The sequence below is a fragment of the Lepus europaeus genome, chromosome 3 (assembly GCF_033115175.1).
Source record: "Lepus europaeus isolate LE1 chromosome 3, mLepTim1.pri, whole genome shotgun sequence".
Lineage (NCBI taxonomy): Eukaryota > Metazoa > Chordata > Mammalia > Lagomorpha > Leporidae > Lepus > Lepus europaeus.
The window spans coordinates 107,022,842-107,047,105 of record NC_084829.1 but is presented as its reverse complement, the minus strand read 5'-3'; the positions used below and the strand labels follow the sequence as shown (position 1 = coordinate 107,047,105).

General features: G+C 40.0%; 1 protein-coding gene across 3 annotated transcripts in view; it reads right to left on the bottom strand.

Moving 5' to 3' along the window:
- The window catches only part of CEP57L1 (centrosomal protein 57 like 1), a 71,786-nt gene that overhangs the window by 10,315 nt on the left and 37,207 nt on the right, over window positions 1-24,264 (bottom strand). For all 3 annotated transcript variants that reach the window (XM_062186592.1, XM_062186591.1, XM_062186590.1), the window contains exons 2-7: window positions 21,335-21,497; window positions 17,185-17,364; window positions 16,200-16,321; window positions 5,525-5,641; window positions 3,463-3,540; window positions 2,887-2,970 (exon numbers count right to left, since the gene is read on the bottom strand). In XM_062186592.1, coding sequence (XP_062042576.1) covers window positions 2,887-2,970; window positions 3,463-3,540; window positions 5,525-5,641; window positions 16,200-16,321; window positions 17,185-17,364; window positions 21,335-21,494 — 741 coding nt within the window. In that variant the 5' untranslated portion in view covers window positions 21,495-21,497. The remainder of the gene's footprint in view (window positions 1-2,886; window positions 2,971-3,462; window positions 3,541-5,524; window positions 5,642-16,199; window positions 16,322-17,184; window positions 17,365-21,334; window positions 21,498-24,264) is intronic.

Sequence of the window (24,264 nt, the reverse complement as noted above, 5' to 3'; positions counted from 1 at the left end):
AAAGTGGAGCAGCTGGAACTCAAACTGGCACCCATATAGGATGCTGGCACTGCAGGCAGTGGCTTTACCCGCTTCGCCACAGCATCGGTCCCTTTCTTTCATTTTTTTAAAAAAAGATTTATTTATTTATTTGAAAGAGTTACAGAGAAAGGAAAAGCTCTTTTTATCTGCTGGTTCACTCCCTAGATGGCTATAACTGCCAGTCCTGGGGCAGGCTGAATCTAGGAGCCAGGAGTTTCATCTGGGTCTCCCAAATGAGTGGGAGGGGCCCAAGCACTTGGGTCATCTGCTGCTTTTACCAGTTATTCAGCAGGTAGCTGAATCAGAAGTGGAGCAGCCGGAACATGAACTGGCGCCCAAATGGGATGCTGGCATTGCAGGCAGTGGTTTTTACCCACTGCGCCACCACGCTGACCCCGCTCCTTCCTTCTTTAAAGGGAGACATTATTATTTGCAGACTTGGGATTTGAATTAAGTGCTTTTATAAAGGGATTTTTTTTTGTTTAATTACTCTCTTCTCTTTCAGGAGCTATCTTTTATTTCCTTTATTTCTTTAACCTTCCCCTTGTACCCTAGTTAATTTTTACAACAAATAGGTAAATTTTTAAAAAATTCCACTAATTCATCAAAGAATGCCATAAAGAAAAATACATACATACATACATACATAACATCAAACTCAGTATTGGTTCCACTTAAAAATTACTTTGCAAGTACTATTTGGCTTTGCAGCTTTGAATCTCATTGCACAAAAAACAACATTTAAGGAAGAAAATAAGATATATATGTGTGTCTGTATATATTTAAAGTTGCACTGGTAAAATGTTTTTCATGATCATACTTACAAAGTGCTTTAAAAGAAAAAATTGTGGAAAATATAGCCCCCTCATTTTTTAAAAAAGATTTATTTATTTATTTGAAAGACAGAGTGACACAGAAGAGAGAGAGAGAGAGAGAGAGAGAAATCTTCCGTCTGCTGGTATACTCCCGAAAGGGCCACAACAACCAAGGCTGGGCCAGGCTGAAGCCAGGAACTACATTCAGATCTCCAACATGGATGGAAAGCACCCAAGTACTTGGGCCATCACCTGTGCAAAGCTGGACGGGAACCGTAAAATAGCTGGACTTGAACCAGCACTCCCAAATCGGATGTTGGCATTCCAAGCAGCAACTTAAGCCACTGTACCACAAAGTGCGCCCTACTCACAGTGCTAAATAAGTAATAACAATTCTTCTTCTTTTTTTTTTTTTTTTGGTTTAAAGGTTCACCCGAAAGTGACTTTATTTTTTTTAACTTTTATTTAATAAATATAAATTTCCAAAGTACAGCTTATGGATTACAATGGCTCCCCCCCCCGCCCCCCCGATAACTTCCCTCCCATCCACAACCCTCCCATCTCCCGATCCCTCTCCCATTCCATTCACATCAATATTAGCAATTCTTATTTATGTAGTAAATGAGTAGCCACAGTTAAGTATAATGTTCTAATATTATATTCACTAGATAATTATACAGCAGTGGTAAAATATCTCAAATAACATCCCTAACTCCCATAGCAACTGCACACAGAAATACTCACTTCCTGCATATTGAATAAATAGTAATAAGGGTCATCAAAATATAATTCCAGAATTATAAGACTATACGGGATTAAGATGTTTTTCCTACCACTAAATATAATTAAGAAGGTTTATTTAATACAACATTTGAGGATACTCCAAAAAGTTTATGGAAAATGGAATTTAAAAAGTAATGGTGCAGAACATTTTGGAAATCTATGCATTTCTTTTTTTTAATTTTTTTTTTATTTTTGACAGGCAGAGTGGACAGTGAGAGAGAGACAGAGAGAAAGGTCTTCCTTTTGCCATTGGTTCACCCTCCAATGGCCGCCGCGGTAGGCGCGCTGCGGCCGGTGCACCGCGCTGATCCGATGGTAGGAGCCAGGTGCTTCTCCTGGTCTCCCATGGGGTGCAGGGCCCAAGCACTCGGGCCATCCTCCACTGCACTCCCGGGCCACAGCAGAGAGCTGGCCTGGAAGAGGGGCAACCGGGACAGAATCCGGCGCCCCGACCGGGACTAGAACCTGGTGTGCCGGTGCCGCAAGGCAGAGGATTAGCCTAGTGAGCCGCGGCGCCGGTGGAAATCTATGCATTTCCCATGAGCTTTTTGATGATCTTCATATGTATGGGCATCAAAATTTTTTGCACTAAAATAAACATTTTAATTCTATTTTCCATGAACTTTTAGTAGATTCTGTCATATCTAAAACAAAGCACTGGGCAATTTACAAAGTAGTAGCTCTCCACTATTTTTACATAAATTCAAAGGACGTGAGACTAGAAAGAATAAATAATAAATTCTCTACATAAATGGCTTCACACACCTAGAACTTCATAGGACTGTAAAAAAACAACATCCTGTTTTATTGTGTATGTGTTACATAAGATAGCTTTCAAGATCTATTGTGTTGGCAGCATCCATTGTGTTTAGCGCTTTTTAAATATCACAAAATATATTCTTTAAGAGTCTGAAACTAGGGAAATGTTTGTTTTTCTAGAACAACTGGAATGCTTCCTGATAGGTCACAAAGACAGCTCTTCCACCCACTCTATGATCTTTTTTGCTTTGGTTGTCAAGCAAACTAGGGGCTAAGTTTTTTCCATGACCACTGTTACTCTCTTTAATCTAGGCTCTAGGAAATTTTCTGTCTTTACACCCCAAATCATCATGGCTTCCATCATTTCACAGTATTATTGTATATCCTTACTATTATAAATTTCTTCAAATCCTTTCTGGAAATGGGTAGTAATAAACATTAAAAGGGTAAGTGATTATGAATTAGCAAATAGGAAAGTTTTGTTTGGGAAAAAGGTTTATATGCATACCTTTGATTTCTTCTTTTCCTTGGAGATTTTTGAATTAGAAACTGAAGACATTAAAATTTTACTGATTTCAAGTCCAGTTTGAAGCTATAATATCGAAGAAAAAACTTAAGAAGCTGATTTCTAACAAGCTTCCTCAAAACACTTTAATGATATCAAGTCACAGTTTATAAATATAGAAATGTTTTTTGAGGAAGGAAAAAAACCCACAAATAGGATTTTGTGTGTGTGAAGGTGATGAAGTCTATGGGTAATTATAATCATTTGTTATTTATGAGAGAATGCTTTAAATACATGCATAAATCTATCAAGGTGAAAACAATCTATTCTAGTAGTTCTTTCAATTAAAAATATATGGATTTGTAAGAATTTCAAAAGACTGCAAGATTTCTTGGCAGTACATCCAAAGATACACTAATATACTGACTGGCTCAGAATTTTATCATTATAGCAAAAAGTGACAAAACTGACAACCTAGGAAGCAGCAGTTAGATTCTAGATTCTAGGCTTCAGTTAATAAGAACAAAGTAGAATAAAACACACAGTTTACTGTGATAGATCACACAGTGGTCTAACTACCTCAGAAGCTTTGTCTTGAAACAGCTTTCGATGATGTTCTTCTTCCGTAAGTTTTTCTTCTAACTGTTTTATCTTGTCCTGAAAAAGTTTAAAAAAAAAAAGGGGGGGGGGGAGAGTATTAACATAAAAACTAGAGCCAAATATGCCTTGTTCCTTTTCCAAACAGAAACATCTTAGTTCTTTTTTTCTTTTTAAAGATTTATTTTTATGGGGCTGGCACTGTGGCGTAACGGGTAAAGCCATCGCCTGCAGTGCCAGCATCCCATAAAGGCGCCAGTTCGAGTCCCGGCTGCTCCACTTCTGATCCAGCTCTCTGCTATGATCTGGGAAAGCAGTAGAAGATGACTCAAGTCCTTGGGCCCCGCACCCATGTGGGAGACCTGGAGGAAGCTCCTGGCTCCTGGTTTTGGATCGGCGCAGCTCCGGCTGTTGTGGCCAATTAGGGAGTGAACCAGCAGATGGAAGACCTCTCTCTCTCTCTCTGCCTCTCCTTTTCTCTCTGTGTAACTCTGACTTTCAAATAAATAAATAAATCTTTAAGAAAAGATTTATTTTTATTTAGCTGAAAGGTAAAATTAGAGGGGGAGAATAGAGACAGAGAGAGAAGTCTTCCATCCCCTCAAATGGCTGCAACCACCAGAGCTGGGCTGATCTGAAGCCAGGAGCTTCCTCTGGGTCTCCCACATGGATGCAGGGGCCCAAACACTTGGGCTATTTTCTGCTGCTTTCCCAGGCCATAGCAGAGAGCTGGATTGAAAGAGGAGCAGCCAGGTCATGAACCAGCGCCCAAATGGGATGCTGGCGTTGCCTACTACGCCACCGCACCAGCCCCCGGGTCTTGATTCTTTTTCTTTTTTTATTTATTTGAAAGCCAGAGTTACACAGCGAGAGGAGAGACAGAGAGAGAGGGAGAGAGAGGTCTTCCATCTGCTGGCCTACTCCCCAGTTGGTCGCAACGGCTGAAACTGGGCTGATCCAAAGCCAGGAGCTAGGAGCTTCTTCCGGATCTCCCACGTGGGTGCAGGGGCCCAAGGACTTGGGCCATCTTCTACTGCCCTCCCAGGCCATAGCAGAGAGCCGGATTGGAAGTGGAACAGCTGGGTCTTGAACTGGCACCCACATGGGATGTCGGCACTACAGGTGGCAACTTTATCTACTATGCCACAGTGCCAGTCCCATCGGGTCTTGATTCTTAAGAGTTTACAAGTTAAAGCAGAAATTAAAAAAAAAGGAATGGCAAAAGGTGCTAGTATTCTTGGCCTTCTTTCTATGCTTCCCCTGCTATTACATAAAGGAAACAAAGGGAAAGTACAAAAACAGACACACACGTAGGATTTATTAACCTACAGCAACAAAGCCATAGTGATGCCACTAGGTCTAAGAGGTTCAACAGTGAATAGCTTGAGTCTCAATGTTTTATTCAAATCAGGGAACAAAAATCCGTGTCCACCTTGTATATGTGAAAAGGGAGTAGTTGTTGGGGAAGAGCAGGAAGACATTTGAAAAATATAAGATATGGCCTTTGTTACTTAACAGGTTATATTGTACTTAGGGAAGCATGAGTAACTTAGATGAAACAGTAAGACAAAAAGCAGTGAACATGATTTGATGCCATATGACCTTATATCCATACGTATTACATCTTATAATAGAAGGACTATACAGTTTCAGAGGGAGCACTCAAGGAAGGCTTCATTAGAGAAAAATCCTATGAAACGGAAAGAGTATGGTGGTAAAGGGCTGGGGAGAACATCTAGGACAGGCTTAACTTGATCGTAAGTGGTGAAAGGCAATCTTTTCAACATCCTTTAGGTATGAGAGTGTCCTGCCATCTTAGAAGTCAAAATCCCATTTTCACATCAAAAGACAAGTTCACTCATGCGGTGACTGGCATTACCTCTTCCTCTCTATAGGCAGGAATTCACATCTGGATTACTAAACGTTGCAAATGAAGCCTTATAAATCTAAGATTTGCTGTACATTCACATACAATGCCAATTATGCTGAACACTAAATATATATTCCTGGCATCAACACTTCAAAGAACCAAGGGGCAGCTTACCTCGGCAGTTTTCTGCGTTGCTGTCAGTCTAAGACATTCTTTTTCTAAGACATCAAGCTTTTCAAGTTTTGCATGCAGCTTCATCTGATCTTGCTCTTTTTCCCTTTGAAGTAGGGCCTAGAAAGGATAAAAACAAAACCTGGATTTGGCAAAAGATGCCAGTGGATCAAGAATAACACAATTTCTGGGAATTCAAAGCACAATTTCAGTCTTTCACAAGAAATGCGTACACACATGTACACACTTTAAGTGCTTATAGGCAAAAAAAAACAAGACTTAAACTAAATACTTTAAGGTAACAAGTACAATGTGCCGAAAAAGGATAGCTATCTTAGAATCAATGAAACAAATTTTTCTACACATCTTTACACAACAATTCTACTAAAGGAATATACCACTGGCAAAATCTATATTAAATTAAAAAAAAAAGTCTTTACAAAGTGACCAAACTGACTACTCACTGACTTTCTCTCTAATAACGAGAAAAACAGCTGAGAAATGAAGCATAAAGAAAACAAGGAAAGAAGTTATACATACACATATGCATATCAAAATACTGTGATATAATGATATCACATTAATGGAAGATATTAATAATGGGGTAACTAATAGGGGACAAGGAAAAACTCTCTGTACTATTTACTCAATTATCTATAAATCTTAGATGGTTCTAAGAAGACCAAGTCTATTAATTAAAATAAACAAAAAACTCACTAATAAACACAGTCTTGGTGACTCAGAGGAGAGAAGTAGGTGGGAGAAAATAATTATTTGAAGTATAATTATTAAAAATGTTTCAAATTTAATGAAAAATACTATCAGCAAGAATCTCAACTAGCCCAAGCAGAATAAATACTAAGAAAGCCACACTCAGGCACATCATTATCACACTGTTGATACAGTGTTGGGGCCGGCGCTGTGCCGTAGTGAGCTAAGCCTCCGTCTGCGCTGCCAGCATCCCATATGGGCACCAGTCCCAGTCCCAGCTGCTCCTCTTTTGATCCAATTGAAACAAAACAACTGAAACAAAATTTTTAATATGCTGAAAGGAAAAAAACCCTCTCAATATAGAATTCTATATCCAGCAAAAACCTCTCTCACAAATGATGGTGCAAGAGTCTTTTCCAGATAAACGGATGCTAAGAGAATTCTCAGATGTCTTGCAGACGGAAAGAAAATGATACCAGCCTGAAAATCATACCTATGCAAAGTCTCATATTTTTTGTTTCTTGATTTCCTTTAAAGGATAATTAACTATTAAAGGCAACAATAATAATGTGGGTTTTATAACATACTTAGTAAAAACTGTAACACAGAGAGATTTAAGTGGACTCATACTGTAGTAAGGGTCTTGCGTTATACAGGGTAAGCATCCTTAATCCAAATATATGAAATCCAAAAACTTTTGAATTCAAAGCATTTCAGATTTCTGGATTAGGGAATTACAAACAGCAAAGCCTATGCAAATATTTCAAAATCCAATAAATTCCAAAATGTGAAATACTTTCTATCCCACGTGTTTCAGATAAGGGATGTTCAACCTTACATGTGAAGTATTTTAATACTAATTCCTGACAGCCTGTGGCAAGTTCAGAATCCATATTTTAGCGTCTGCAGCAGTAATTAAAAAGGAGAGGGAAGATGACAAAAGTTTTAACAAAATTGCCAAGGATGTCAGATATTTTGAACTGAATGATAATGAAAATATGAAGTAGCAAAATTTGTGGGATGTAGGTAAAAGAATGTTTAGGAGGAAATTTATAATTTTTAAAAAGATTTATTTGGCCGGCACCGTGGCTTAACAGGCTAATCCTCCGCCTTGCGGTGCCGGCACACCGGGTTCTAGTCCGGGTTGGGGCACCGGATTCTATCCCGGTTGCCCCTCTTCCAGGCCAGCTCTCTGCTATGGCCCGGGAAGGCAGTGGAGGATGGCCCAAGTCCTTGGGCCCTGCACCCCATGGGAGACCAGGAGAAGCACCTGGCTCCTGGCTTCGGATCAGCGCGATGTGCTGGCCGCAGCAGCCATTGGAGGGTGAACCAACGGCAAAAAGGAAGACCTTTCTCTCTGTCTCTCTCTCTCTCTCTCTCTCTTTCTCACTATCCACTCTGCCTGTCAAAAAAAAAAAAAAAAAAAAGATTTATTTATCTTTTTTTTTTTTTTTTTTTTTTTTTGACAGGCAGAGTGGACAGAGAGAAAGGTCTTCCTTTTTGCCATTGGTTCACCCTCCAATGGCCGCTGCAGCCGGCGCACAGCGCTGATCCGAAGGCAGGAGCCAGGTACTTATCCTGGTCTCCCATGCGGGTGCAGGGCCCAAGCACTTGGGCCATCCTTTACTGCACTCCCTGGCCACAGCAGAGAGCTGGCCTGGAAGAGGGGCAACCGGGACAGAATCTGGTGCCCCGACCGGGACTAGAACCCGGGGTGCCGGCGCTGCAGGCAGAGGATTAGCCTAGTGAGCCGCGGCGCCAGCCAAGATTTATTTATCTTGAAAGAATTACAGAGAGAGAGGGAGAGACAGAGAGATCTCCCATGCACTGGTTCACTCCTCAGATGGTGCAATAGCCAGCGGTGGGCTAGGCCACAGTCAGGAGCCAGGGCCTTCATTCGGGTCTCCCATTTGTATGCAGGGGTCCAAGAAGTTGGGCCATCCTCAGCTGCTTTTCTCAGGCACATGAGCAGGGCGTGTCATCGGAAGAGGAGCAACCAGGACATGAACCAGCACCTGTATGGGATGCCGGCGTCACAGGCAGTGGCTTTACCCTCTATTTCCACAATGCTAGTATCATGAAATTTATAGCTTTACTCATAAAATATTTAAAAGGAAAGAAAAGGTTTAAAATTGATAGCCTAAGATTTCAATCAGAGAGCTAGAGAAAAATAACCCTGATATAAACAGAAGGAAATAATAAGAATAAAGTTGGAATTGATGCAATAGAAAATGAATAAAGCTAAAAAAAAGAAAAAAGTTTCACTAAGAAAAATCAGTAAAAATATAAAGTAATAGGTACAAATAAGGCAAAAATACAATTTGACAATATAGGGAATGAACAAAGAGATATCACCAAAGACACAAGAAGATACGCAAATATGAGTAGGTCTCGATCTATTAAAGAGACTGAATTCATAATTTTAAACATTCCAAAAAGAAATCTCTAGTCCCAGATGGTTTCTATATAACTTTGAATTATGTCAAACATTTAAGGAAGAAATAATACTAATCTTACACAAAATCTTTCAGAAAATAGAAGGAATCCCCCCAATTAATTTTATGAAGCCAGAAAAATCATGACACCAAATCCAGACAAGAAAATTACACACTGAGATTCCTCCATAGAAAAGTTATAAAAATAGGCGGCCTTCCGCGAAAAAAAAAAAAAAAAAAAAAAAAAAAGAAAAGTTATAAAAATAAGTAAGCAAAATCTCCTCACATTGAATCAAGCCATGCAGAAAACTGAATCAAGACATGCAGAAAAATAATACTATATCAAGATCAATGGGGGGCCCACATCAGGAATGCAAAGTTAGTTAAGATTTGAAAACCAATCAATGTAACTTACTTTCTATGTTAACAGCAAACCAAAACCAAAAACAACAACAAAAAATGATTCCTTCAATACATGCAGAAACCGCTGCAAAATTTGATATCCATCCATTATAAAAACTTAAAAAAAAAACCATAACTTTTCAGAACTTAATAAATAAAAGGTAGCTATGAAAAGCTAATATTCTTAATAGTAAAAGTCTAGTAGCTTTCCCCCAAAGATCAGTGACAAAGCAAGAATGTCAGTACTTACCACATCTGGTTAATACTGTATTAGCTGTAACAGCCAGTACCACATGGTGAGAAAAGGGCAATAATGATTGGAAAGGAAAAAATACACCTGACTTTATTCACAGATGATGACTGTGTATATAAAAAAACCTTAGAAAATACTAGAACAAATTTATTAAGACCACAGAATACAAGATTACACAAAAATCAATTATATTTGTATGTACTAGTAATAGACAAATGAAAAAAAAAATCCAATATTGTTCACAATAGCACCCAAAACCATAAAATGTTTAGAGATAACTTTAACAGAAGAGGTCCAAAACCTCTCATTAAAAACTACAAACTCAGGACAGGTGTTTGGCTCAGAGGTTAGATGCCATCTGGGACACCTGCGTCCCATAATGGAATGCTGGGCTTGAGTCCTGGCTCGGCTTCTGATTCTGGCTTCCTGCTAATGCACACCCTGGAAGCTTGTGAGTGATGGCTCAGGTCCTTGGCTCCCTACCATCCACATGGGAGACATAGATTTTAGGCTCCTGGATGTTTTAGGCATTTGGGAAGTGAACTAGTGGGTGCAAGGAACATCTCTCTCTCTTTGTCTCTCTTTCAAATTAAAAAAAAAAATGAATTAAAAAATAATAATAACTCTACAGGAGCCAGTATTGTGGTACAGTGGGTAAAGCAGCTGCTTGCAATGTTGCCATCCTTTATAAGCTCTGGTTCAGGTCCTGGCTGCTCCAGTTCCTGTCCAGCTCCCTGCTAATGCCCTGTAAAAAGCAGAAGATGGCCCAAACATTTTGGTCCCTGTCACACAGGTGGGAGACTCAGGTGAAGCTCCAGGATCTTGGTTTTGGCCTGGCCCAGTGGCTGGCCATTGCAGCTATCTAGGAAGTAAACCAGCAGATAGAAGATCTCTCTCTCTCTGTCTCACTCTCTTTAACTCTGATTTTCAAAATAAATCTTAAAAAACAAAGAAACCTACAAACTACTGTGAAGAGAAAGTAGACAAATAGACCATGCTTATATTTTTGAGATGTCAGTTTTACCCTACATGATCAATAGATTTAACAAAATTACAATCAAAATCCCAGCAGATTTATTTGTAAAAATTTCCAGGCTGGTGCTTGCACTGTGGTGCAGTAGATTAAGTCACCGCCTATGATGCCGGCATCCTATATAAGCACCGGTTCCCCTCCCGGCTGCTCCACTTCTGATTTAGATCCCTGCTGATGTGCCTTGGAAAAGCAGTGGAAGATGGCCCAAGTCCTTGGGCCTCTGCCACCCATGGGGGAGATGCAGATGTTGTTCCAGGCTCTGCCTTTGGAATGGCTCAGCTCTGGCCACTGTGGTCATTTGGGGAGTGAACCAGCGGATGGAAGAGATTCTCTCTCTCTCTCTCTCTCTCTCTCTCTTTCCTGTCTCCTTCCTTCTAACTCTGCCATTCAAAGAAACAAATCTTAAAAAAAATTCTTTTCAGGCTTGTTATAAAGTTTATATAGAAGAGCAAAGGACCTGTAACAACCACAATAATCTTAAAAAAACCAAAAACAAACAAAAAACCCCAGAAGACTCACATTACTTGATTTCAAGTCACATGGTACTGGCATAAGGAGACAGCAACACACGAGAGTCCCAGAAACAGACCCTATCTATACAGTCGACTGACGATTGAAAAGGTTGCCATAGCAATTCGGTGGGAAAAGGGAAAGTTTTGAACAGACAGTGCTGGAACAACTGGACGTCTACAGTTTTTAAAACATTGAATGGCCGGCACCGTGGCTTAACAGGCTAATCCTCTGCCTTGCGGCGCTGGCACACCGGGTTCTAGTCCTGGTCAGGGCACTGGATTCTATCCCGGTTGCCCCTTTTCCAGGCCAGCTCTCTGCTGTAGCCAGGGAGGGCGGTGGAGGATGGCCCAGGTGCTTGGGCCCTGCACCCGCATGGGAGACCAGGAGAAGCACCTGGCTCCTGGCTTCGGTTCAACACAATGCGCCGGCCGCAGCGGCCATTGGAGGGTGAACCAACGGCAAAAAGGAAGACCTTTCTCTCTGTCTCTCTCTCTCATTATCCACTCTGGTCAAAAAAATAAATAAATGAATAAATAAAACATTGAGCACATTCACTCACTATATAAAAATTAATTCCAGATGGATTGCAGAATTAAATTGAAAAACACAAACTGAAAATCTTCTAGAAAAGCATTTATAAAGTTAAACATACATCTATTATATGACTCAGCAATTCTACTCCTTGATATTTACACAAGGGAAATCAGCAAACCGTGGCATATGTACCTTAAAATTCTATACAGCATAACCAGGAGTGAACTACTGACACATACAGTACAGATGAATCACAAAAACTTTATGCTGAGTGAAAGAATCAGATAAACAAGTATGTATTCTCTATGATTCAACTTGTGTGAAGTTTTAGGACAGGCAAAATTAATCTAAGGTAAATAAACGTAGTTGTCTTGTTGGGGGTTGGGAGATAGCAGAGAATAACTTGGAAGAGACATCCTAGGGGGATCCTAGGGGGATGAACAATTTCTATGAGCCGATAAGAGTATGGGTTCCATGAGGGTGTACATTTAGTGTACAGACATGTATACTTACAGTTTGTGTACTTCACTGTATGAATATTACACCTCAATGAAAACATTTTTAAACCTGCTAAAAATCACTGATCTCATTATTTGGCGAGAACAAAAATTTCTAGGTCATTAGAGTTTGCATGCTGAACTTTTAAAGATAAAGTAGTTACTCCTGTCATTGTCTTATCCTCATTTATCCCAGAAATGTTAGACTCTAAATTTTTTCTAATCTGGTAGACACAAGTAGTTTCTTGTGCCTTCAATTTGCACTTCCCACCATTCCTAATGACAAGGATCTTCTTCTTTATAAATGTTTAGTCATTTGTGATTCCCTTTTCCTGTGAAACATTTCTTCATAAACTTTTCTACTGTTTTGTTAGTTTTGGGGTCTTTTTTTAAATGTCATTTCTATTTTTTTTTTTTTAATTTTATTCATTTGAAAGGCAGAGCAAGAGGTGGGGGGATCTATCCACTTCCTCATTCCCAAATGGCTACAAGAGCCAGGCTGAGCCCGCTGAATCAGGAGCCAGAGCTCCATGTTGGCCTCCCAGTGGGGGCAGGGACTTGAGTACTTGAGCTATGATCTGCCTTCTCTGAGGATGCACACCAGCAGGAAGCTGGAGCAGAAGCGGAGGAAGTACTTGAACCTAGGCACTCTGATGCGGGATGGGGGCATCCCAAGGGGCAGTTTAATGGCTGTGCCACATGCCTACCCTCCTAGATTTAGAGTCTTGTGTAAGCCATACCCCCTGGAAAGAGGTCATAAGGAACATTGTTTGACATTTGCTTCCAAAATGGCCTTTAAACCTTTAATATATCTGGAAATGATTTTTGCATACAATGTGAGATAGGGATCTAGCTGCATTTTTTCTCTGTCACAGATACTAATGTTCCTAGGACAATTTATTAGTTCCATCTTTTCCCTAATGGTCTGCAACGGCATCTCTGCTGTATATTTGGTTTCCACATGAGTGAGGTTATTCTTGATTATATTCCATTCCTTTCTTATCATTCTTTAGCCACACAAATACCATAGTATCTTAATTCCAACAGCATTATACTTGGTTTCAATTTCCAGCAGAACAAGACCCTCCCCTTAGTCTTTGTCAAAATAGTTTGGCTGTTCTTGATCCTTTGCTTTTCCGCATAAATTTTATGATCAACCTCTCTTTCTTTAAAAACCTATTACATATTTGACTCATCATTCATGTGTTTCCAAGACAATGTACTTTAAACACTATAAACTATATGTATTCCTTCCTAATTTACCAGGTATTGTTCTGATGGATTGTAATCCTTTATGTATATATATTTAAACAACATGAAGCATTATTATTAATTTAGATAATGTTCATGTGGATTTATCTACAAGTTTGCCATCTTTTTTTCCCAAAGATTTACTTACTTATTTATTTGAAAGGCAGACTGACAGGGAGAGAGAGAGGGAGAGAGTTCTTCCATCCATTAGTTCACACTCCAAATGGCTGCAAAGGCTGGGGGCTGGTTGAAAGCCAGGAGCTCAGAACTCCATCCAGGTCTCCCATGTGGATGGCAGGGGGCCAAGGACTTGGGGCACCCTCCACTGCTTTCTCAGGGACATTAGCAGGCTGCTGGATAAGCAGAGTAGCTGGGACTTGAACTGGCATTCTGATACAGAATGCTGGCATCCCAAGTGGCAGATTAACCCACTGTGCCATGCCACCAGCCCTGTATTTAGCACCTTCATTGCTCTTCATGCCTCCCTGCACCTCGAACCTTCCTGCTGTCTGAATAATGCCCAGTAAGTGTTCCCTTTAGAGAGTGGCTCTACTAGCAACAAGTTGTGTATCTGTTGAGTCTTGAAATGTCTATTCCTGAAAAAATTTTTCTAAAGCAGAGAATTCTAGATTGCAGCTATTTTCTTTTAAAACCTTAACTCCATCAGTCTGTTGTCTTCTCAATTCAGCACTTTCAGCTGCCAAGTTAATTACCACTTTAACTGTATGTGAATGTGATTTTTTATTGTATTTTTTATGTTTTTATTGTACTTATTTAGTTGTATGTGAATGTGATTTATGTTCCTGGCTGCTTATAAGATTTTATTTTTGTTTCATTGTTTACTTTGCTTGAGAGGTGTGGGTATAGCTTTATTTATAATTATCCTGTTTGAGTTTTCAGAGCTTCGTGAGTCTGTGGTGTGACCTACCTTTTCATCAGTTTTAGAAAATTCTCAGCCATTATATCATTAGATATTGCTTCTGCCCTGTTCTCCCCTTCTTTCCCTTTTGAAACTCCAATTACACATAAGTTAAACCTTCTCACTTTTCCTGTTTTCTAAATTTATTATCATTTTGTCTTTTCAGTGGTTTACATGGTTTCTCTTGCTAGTTCATACATTCTTTTTCTACCCTGCTGTTAAATCCACCCATTGAGTTATAAATTTCAGTTACTGTAATTTTGCTTGGTTCTTTCTCAAATCTGCTTTGTCATTTTATGGTTTCCAATGCTCGTTGAAAAAAAATTTTTTAAGATTTATTTATTATTTTAAAGATGGAGAGATGAGAGTGGGAGAGGAAGAGGAAGCAAGGAGGGAAGAGAGAGGGATATAGGGAGGGAAAGCGAGGGAGGGAGGGAGGGAAAGCAGGGGAGGGAGCACAGAGGGAACTTTCATCCTCTGGTCCATGCTTCAGATGGCTACAACTGCCAGGACAGGTCAGGCTGAAGGGAGGAGCCCAGCACTCCATCCAGGTCTCCCATGTTAGTGGTACTGGCCCAAGCACTTGGGCTATCTTCCACTGCTTTCTTAGAAGCACTGGCAGGGACTTGGATTGGAAGTAGAATAGCTAGGACATGAACCAGCGCTTCTGTATGGGATGCTGGATATTGCAGATGGTAGCTTATTAGCTCACTGCACACAACACAGGCTCCTCTGCTGAAATTTTCAACCCTTTAAAAACATTCTTAATCACAGCAAGCATAATGATTTTAAAATCAGTCTATTCAAACTAGTACGTGGCTGTGAGAATGCCCATATAGTCTGTTTTATATGCTATTTCTTGTTTACAGGGTCTTACTTTCTTCTGCCTGGTCATCTTTGATTGAAAGTTACTCACTGCAGTGAAGAAATGTTTGTAGAAATAATTTGGGGACCCTGGGGATATTAGTACTTCAGGAATATTTCAGGCCAATTTCAGGCCACCTTGACAAGCTGGAGCACGGTTGCAATCTGGTTTCCTTCTTCCCTTCCTCCTTTCATTCCTTCCTCCTTTCCCTTCCATCTTTCTTTCTAAGATTTATTTATTTATAAGTCAGAATTACAGAGAGAGAGAGAGAATCTTCCATCTGCTAATTCACTCCCCAAATGTTCACAATGGCAGGGCTTGGCAAAGCCAGGAGCCAAAAGCCTCCTCCAGGTCTCCTACATGGGCAGGGGCCCAAGCACTTGGGCCATCTTCTACTGCTTCCCTAGGCCATAGCAAGGAGCTGGATCAGAAGTGGAGCAGCTGGAACTTGAACCGGTACCCATTTGGGATACCGGCACTGCAGGCGACAGCTTTACCCACTACGTCACAGCGCTGGCCCCTCTACTCTTGGTAGGCCTTGAACCCTAACTTTGATTGCCTTAGTTCCAGAAGGGTGGCTGTCAAAGGCATAATTTAGTTTCCAAACTATCTTTTTCTGGAATCCAAAATGCCCTCAGAAGAAAGGAGTCTGAATTCCCTGGATTTAAATCTACACATGGATTTCAACTGGTGATTTTTACTGTCTTATTAGTTCTCTAACACATTTGTGTATTTCTCTTTTCTTTCTTTCTTCTCTTTTCTTTTTCTTTTTTTTTTTTTTTTTAATATTCTACCTAGTCTTTCCTGTAAAGATTTATTTATTTGAAAGACAGAGTGACAGAGAAAACTTCCATCGCTGGTTCACTCCCCAAATGGCTGCAACAGCCAGGGCTGGGCCAGACCAAACACAGGAACCAGAGAGTTCATTTGGGTCTCCCACGTGGGTGGCAGGGGCTCAAATACTTAAGTAGTCACCTGCTGCTTCCTAGGTATATTAGCAGGGAGTTGGCTCAGAAGTAGACTATCCGAGACTCCAACTGGCACACCAATATGGGATGCAGGCATCCCAAGCATCACGAGGCTGGCCTTATCGACTTTTTCTTATTTTATTCTGCAGAATAAAATGGTCCAAACGATCTATTCTGCCAATACTGTAAGTGGACATCTATATACTACTTTACTTAAGGTTATGACAATTTTCCCATGATATTTTTTCAAAAAACATATTAAATTACATTACCATTCCTTATAGAAAGTATGCTCACCTGTTGTTCTAGGATCATATTCTTTTCCCGCTCTACATTGAGAACCATTCTCTTTGTATATTCCAGTTGCTTTTCGAGAAGAGTACAACGAGACTGTGCTGAGCTTAACTGTATACTTATATCTATGAACAAGAAAAAATAATAAGTCAATTGATTATCACATAGGCCACAACAGAGAGTTGGATAGGAAGTGGAGCAGCCAGGTCTCGAACCAGTGCCCACATGAGATGTTAGCACTGCAGGCCAGGGCATTAACCTGCTGCCACAGCACTGGCCCCTAAACAACGTTTTTCTAATCCTTCAACATTTTACTTCCCTCAGCTCTAATTTCATCGAATTATCTCAGAGTTTTTTTCTCCCCATCTTTTTCTTCTACTTATAAGTTGAAACACAAATTCAAGACTTATTTAAAAGGCGAGTGTATGTTACAAGAAAATAAAAGTCCCAAGTGTTGAAGTAAAATTCTATAGAGAGCATATCCTCCATATTTCTAAAACTTGTGTCCAGATATCCCTTCCTAATTTCCACAGGTGCCACAACCTACCTATTTCCTCTAATTAACCTTGTTTTCCTTTCAAAGTAGATACATTATTTTTGATTCACTTTGTTTCTTATGTCATTTAATTTCTAGTGTCACTTTATATTCCAAATTTTGAAAATCAGTATTAACAAAAATGTAAAGCATCTCAATTATATTATGGGCTAAATTGGATTTTGTTGGTTATTCTGAAAATATTTTAATTTCTATATACAACGCCTAAAAATTTAATTTTTGGTCTTAAGAATTTATAAACTGAGATAATAGGTATAATAGCAGTAAAGTTACATTCATTTTCTGCAAATAAGGAAACATCTGAGAACAAGGTCTTAATGTCTATTAGAACAAAGGTAATTGAGTAAATGTACTGAAATTTATTGTTTCAAATTGTAAACTATGGTAATCCCTCATTTCTAAGAACTACTGTTTTTGTTTGCTTGCTTTTACCTTTTTTCTGCTTTATCAGTTCCTGGTGTGCCAGATTTCTTTCATTTGTTTCATTCTGCAAGGCCTTTTTATACTGTGCCGCTTCTCTGGAAAGAATGTTCAGGTTATCTTCAGCTTGTGTTCTCTCGAGCTCTAAACGATGGATCTTTTCCTGAAGAGTTCTTAAGGCTAAAATAAGAGCTGTTGAGAAAAAAATTGTTTGATGTTTTGAGCGAAAACTTTTGAACATTTACAATTACAGTAACATAAAAAAAAGAGCAGTATATTTTGTTAGTGAGTCAAAAATTATTCAAGTAACAAATATTTGTCAAAATAAATGGAGAATAAGGACTAAAATTCTAAAGAGGAACAAATTTTCTCCAACATATCTTGTTAAAAAATATGTGTGTCACTGTATTTAGTCATTTCTAGGATGGAGAAAGCTAATGGACACAATTGAAGAAAATAAATATTTCCTAAATGTAAAGACTTGAAGATAATGCCTGATCTAGGAGGCGGAGGAGTCTGAGGACAGAGGAAGAAAATTAAGACATACAATCCACTAGTTAACACGGCAGTTTGGTTCACAACTAAAGGTTTTTTTCAGTTCTTGATGTGCTCAGTTTTAGTCAAAGTACAACCATATATTAAATTGTCCAAGAAATTGTGATAAGAATATAGACAAATGAGATCAGTTTCTTTCATTAGAAAAATGATTAAAGCGTAATGGTTTTCCTGATGCCAGTAACATACATGTGCTACTGTGATTTTTACTCAATTTACTAATAATATATATCTTCATGACTCAGCTAAGTTCAAAGTTAAAAATCTTCAAATACACGGGGCCACACTGAGGCATAGCAATTTGGGCTGAAGCCTGCGACACCAGCATCCCATATGAACCCTGGTTCAAGTGAGTCTCGGCTGCTCCATTTCTTTTTTTTTTTTTTTTTTTTTTTTGACAGGCAGAATGGATAGTGAGAGAGAGGTCTTCCTTTTTGCCGTTGGTTCACCCTCCAATGGCTGCTGCGGCCGGCGCATGTCACTGATCCGAATCCGGCGCCCCGACCGGGACTAGAACCCGGTGTGCCGGCGCCGCAAGGCGGAGGATTAGCCTGTTAAGCCACGGCGCTGGCCGGCTGCTCCATTTCTGATCTAGCTCCGTTAACAGGCCTGGGAAAGCAGCAGAGGATGACCCATGTACTTGGCTCCTGCACCCACATAGGAGACCTAGAAGAAGCTTCTGCTGGCCCATCTCCAGCCACTGCAGCTATTTGGGAAGTGAACCAGCAGATGCAAGATCTCTCACTCTCTAAGTCTGCCTTTCAAATAAATAAATAAATCTTTTTAAGAAATTATTTTCAGGGCTGGCGCCGTGACTCACTTGGCTAATCCTCCACCTGTGGCACTGGCACCCCGGGTTCTAGTCCTGGTTGGGGTGCCGGATTCTGTCCCGGTTGCTCCTCTTCCAGTCCAGCTCTCTGCTGGGGCCCGGGAAGGCAGTGGAGGATGGCTCAAGTGCTTGGGCCCTGCACCCACATGGGAGACCAGGAGGAAGCACCCGGCTCCTGGCTTCGGGTCGGCGCAGCACCCACCGTAGTGGCCATTAGGAGGGTGAACCAACGGAAGGAAGACCTTTCTCTCTGTCTCTCTCTCACTGTCTGTAACTCTGTCTCTTTCACTGTCTAACTCTGCCTGTCAAAAATAAATAAATAAATAAATAAATAAATAAATAAAAGAAATTATTTTCAGATACTTTTTTACAATTTCTATTCAGTTATAAGTTCAAACTATAAAACTAGAGATGAATGGAATGTAAATATTATAAATTAACTTTCATATAGTTGTTATCCAATTAGAAAGAAGTTTGCTAGACATTTATCATTTGATTTTTACAAATGAGATCATACTTACTGCTTTTCACACAGTATCTGTAGCTGGCTCACTGATTGGACTATTATTTCTTGTGGCTTATTCCACAAAGCTAGATGATAACCATTATTATAGCATATTAAAAATGAGGAAATAGGCCGGCGCCGTGGCTCAACAGGCTAATCCTCCGCCTTGCGGCGCCGGCACACCGGGTTCTAGTCCCAGTCGGGGCACCGATCCTGTCCCGGTTGCCCCTCTTCCAGGCCAGCTCTCTGCTGTGGCCAGGGAGTGCAGTGGAGGATGGCCCAAGTGTTTGGGCTCTGCACCCCAGGGGAGACCAGGATAAGCACCTGGCTCCTGCCATCGGAACAGCGCGGTGCGCCGGCCGCAGCGCGCTACCGCGGCGGCCATTGGAGGGTGAACCAACGGCAAAAGGAAGACCTTTCTCTCTGTCTCTCTCTCACTGTCCACTCTGCCTGTCAAAAAAAAAAAAAAAAAAAAAAAAAAGAATAAAAAAAAAAAAGAAAAGAAAAAAAATGAGGAAATAATTAGTGTTTATGAAAGTAATCTGCATGGTATTAAGTTATGCCTAGAGCCATAAATATTTTCCTAATCCTATTTTAAGATTCTCCTAAGTGTATATTTAAAGTCACGATATTAGTATTTTGTAGTTATTTGGATATACTGGCTTCTTAAAGGATTTTCACAGATAATTTTTTTTTTTTTTTGATGGGCAGAGTTAGACAGTGAGAGAGAGAGAGAGACAGAGAGAAAGGTCTTCCTTTTTCTGTTGGTTCACCCCCCAAGTGGCCGCTGCAGCCGGTGTGTTGCAGCCTGCGCGCTACACTGATCTGAAGTCAGGAGCCAGGTGCTTCCTCCTGGTCTCCCATGCGGGTGCAGGGGCCCAAACACTTGGGCTACCCTCCACTGCCTTCCCGGACCACAGCAGAGAGCTGGACTGGAAGAGGAGCAACTGGGACAGAATCTGGCGCCCCAACCGGGACTAGAACCTGGGGTGCAGGCGCCATAGGCAGAGGATTAGCCTAGTGAGCCGCGGTGCCGGCCGTTACAGATAATTTTGGATATATGCAATTTCTGAACCTAATCTTTGAGTAAGACACAACTTCATTTAATTCCCTAGCATTCTAATCAACTAGTTCAGAATGATTCCAAATCTGATCTTTCATTCTCCAGAGTATTTTCATGTTTTGTAATGACGTTTTTATGATAAACCTGTGATATGTACCAAACTGGTTATCTTAATCTTCATAGCTAAAGAAGTTAAAATTAAAAATATTGACTTGTCTAAGTTCATAGAAACTTAGCAACAGAAGTGAAATGAAGAATCTAGAATTAAATACACATACTATTTTTTACATAAAAGTGATGTCTTTATAACATACTTTGTACCATTCCTCTAATTTTATATTATATGTATGTATGTATGTATGTATGTTTGTGTGTGTGTATATATTACACCTTTTCGACTCATCTGTATTTGTTACAGCCTTTTAAAGAAAAATGACTTGGGCACCACATTTCCACCCATGAACCTTGGTGGCTTACTTTTAAGAGCTTTACAACACACCTTGGTAGGTTTATAATTTTGTTCCCCTTAACAATACTTTGGAAAACAAGCCTTGTGGAGAGTTCTTCCCTTAGGTTGTTTCAGTTTAACCTATTTCTAGAGGATAAATACATGCAGGTACAGTAACTATAGGGGAAGTTTAAAAGGTTATAAGATGAAATTCAAGCCATTTTAACAAGTATTTTTCTCTTAAACACGAAGGTTTAGCTCATAACTTCAGTGACAAAAAGATCTGTTCTAAGGGGTCTGGCTTGATAGCTAGACACTTTAGACCACATAGTTAATGATAGGTTACACATATCTCACAGCAAACATTACCTGCTTTGTTTTTCTTTTCTTCTCTCTCTTTTTTTTTTTTTTTTTTGACAGGCAGAGTGGATAGAGAGAGAGAGACAGACAGAGAGAAAGGTCTTCCTTTTTGCCGGTGGTTCACCCTCCAATGGCCGCTGCGGCCGGCGCACCGCACTGATCCGAAGCCAGGAGCCAGGTGCTTCTCCTGGTCTCCCATGTGGGTGCAGGGCCCAAGCACTTGGGCCATCCTCCCCTGAACTCCCAGGCCATAGCAGAGAGCTGGCCTGGAAGAGGGGCAACCGGGATAGAATCCGGCGCCCAACTGGAACTAGAACCCAGGCGGAGGGTTAGCCTGTTAAGCCACGGCGCCGGCCACCTGCTCTGTTATAAGCCAATGTGAAAATTTTCGATTAACATTACCTTGGCTATTTGGGCTTTGAAGCACTTTAGAAGAGGTAACTTCTTCGTTCACAGGGTAGTGATTCTGAAGCGACTCATTCTGGGTGAATGATGGAATAAACCCTCTTTCTGGTGGTCTAAGATAGCTTCCCACTATACTATGCATTAATTCAGAATCCATTATCTGTAAAGAATAAAGGAATGATATAGCATAGTGTCATTCTTTCCTATTTGAAGAACAAAAACATACAAAAATTTGGGTGAAATTAACGTAACAGCATAATCATATGCTGTGGCCTTTTATCTTCATAAACATAAATTCAACTATAATATGCTCAGCAATAAATGAGTATTTACTATGTAAACAGAATGGACAGTTTCTCAATAAACATATACTCTGGAATAAGCACGACATGGGTGACATGAACTTGCTAATTTCTTAGTAACTATTAAGTTCCACATTACCTATTATAGTTTTAGTGCCTCTCCACAACCAGTGTGATTCTAGGATTTAAAGAGAAAGTACATAACCTAAAACATAATACAGTTTTTAAACACAAGCCAACAATATAATCCGATTCTCTAATCTTGATTATTGGCCTTTGATGTTCTAGCTTCCTAAAAGACTTTCAAGGGTAATTTTGGGTGCGTGAAATTTCTGAATCTAACCCTTGAGTAAGACACATCTCTACTTAATTCAAAAGCGTTCTAACCATCTAGTTTAGAAGGGTTCCAAATCTGAAGATTCTTCTAAAGTATCCTTATTTTTATTTTTCTCTCTTTTTAGTAGTATAGTTTTTAAAATAATTTTAGCAGGTAATTTTTATCTAACTCTTCCAAATTATTTTATTTTCCTCCCACAATTGAAATATTTTAGAAATATATTCTTTTTTTTTTTTTTTAATTTTTGACAGGCAGAGTGGACAGTGAGAGAAAGAGAGACAGAGAGAAAGGTCTTCCTTTTTGCCGTTGGTTCACCCTCCAATGGCTGCCGCGGCCAGCACACCGCGCTGATCCGAAGCCAGGAGCCAGGTGCTTCTCCTGGTCTCCCATGGGGTGCAGGGCCCAAGCACTTTGGCCATCCTCCACTGCACTCCCGGGCCACAGCAGAGAGCTGGCCTGGAAGAGGGGCAACCGGGACAGAATCCGGCACCCCGACTGGGACTAGAACCTGGTGTGCTGGCGCCGCTAGGTGGAGGATTAGCCTGTTGAGCCACGGCACCGGCCAGAAATATATTCTTAATAGATTCTAGACAATGTTAATTAGATTTTTTCAGAACCACAAAGGAAGAAACAAGGTAACAATTCTTCACACACAAAAAAACTCACTGGCACAATTTTAAGCAAGAAAGCCAAATTTAAAATATAAACCCAATATTTGCATTATAAAAATAGCCTATTTTGATTTTTTAGAATTAGGCATTTTCCTTGATTCCATTTACAAGGAAGGCACTTCCCATGACAGTACTTCTGGAAGGGCAGGGGGAAGACTTCATGACCTAGGGTTGTTTTGCTTTAATCATTACCATGATTGGCTATCTTAAGGGTCATTCTGACTGGTCTAAATGAGAGGCTATATAGACTAAGAAAGTCTGTTAAAATACTTGGAGCTCTTGCTATTGTTATTAGCACTAGATATCATCTACTGATCATTTCTCCATCCCTCCAGGGTGCTGCTGCTCAGACAGTGTTTGTTCCCATGGGACCCTGCATCTATCCAAGTTGCTATTCCTTCAAAAAAATAAGAGATCAAAGTTAGTCATGACTGGCTTATTAGTAAGTGAAGGTAGGGCCTCCACTTACGTATGAGATACGTAAGTTCTGAAGATGGTTTTACATCTTCAGGGAGAAGGATGTGGTTGAAGCTCTCTCAAGGACATTGGAGCTACTAAGCTCTCCGCTCAGTCCTCAGCTCCTGAAGGCTTTCTCCAACAGCACAAAGAATGACATTTTGCCATTAGTAGCTATACACTGCAGTCCTTGAAAGGATTCTGCTTCTTCCAACCCACTATAATATTACTGTATAAACTGGATTGTGTACCAGTTAAAAATGGCTCAAATTTGAGTTTTTAAATGTATATGAAGTAATACCCAGTAAGATTACTGATAAGTTACAAATTATACTGCATATTTAAATTAACTGCATAAATACATAATACAGTGGTCATAAGTAGAGCAACAACTCACTGAGAAGATGCAAATAAGGTAAGGAAAAAGAAAAGAAACAATAAAAAATGAGAGAAGACAAGCTATGCTGTGACGTACAGCTCAGGGGTTCTCATTGCAGTGCGGTCTCAGATTAACCTTACAATCTGGTCCTGTGTCATGAACAAGTACGTAAGCTCACCAGCAGTTTATCTGCATAAAGAACAGATGCACCCTGGGGGAAAACTCACTTTGAAGGAAGATGAAATATGTGCAAAAAAATTGGATCCAAAAAAGCCTACTTGATCAAGAAGGGTACAGTACAGGGATGGTCATTCTAATTTACCTCTAACCTAGTTCCATGGACTCATACATTGGTTCTAGGAAGAGAGAGATACAAAAAACTTAGAAATATTTCAGCAGTATCTCTTTTAAAAAACTGTGGCATCAGCTCCCTGCTTTTTCTAAGATATTATATTTCTATACATTCTGTACATTGCTATTTAATGCTATAATTAGTAATCCAATGGTAGTTTTTTCACTTTGTGTTGCTATATGGGCAAAATGTTGAAATCTTTACCTAATATATACTAAACTGATCTTCTGTATACAAAGAGAATTGAAAATGAATCTTTACATGAATGGAAGGGGAAAGGGAGCGGGAAGGGGGAGGATTGCGGGCGGGAGGGAAGTTATGGGAGGGGGGAAGCCATTGTAACCCATGGGCTATACTTTGGAAATTTCTATTCATTAAATAAAAGTTAAAAAAAAAAAGATATTATATTTCAACAGAATGAGAAGGTGTC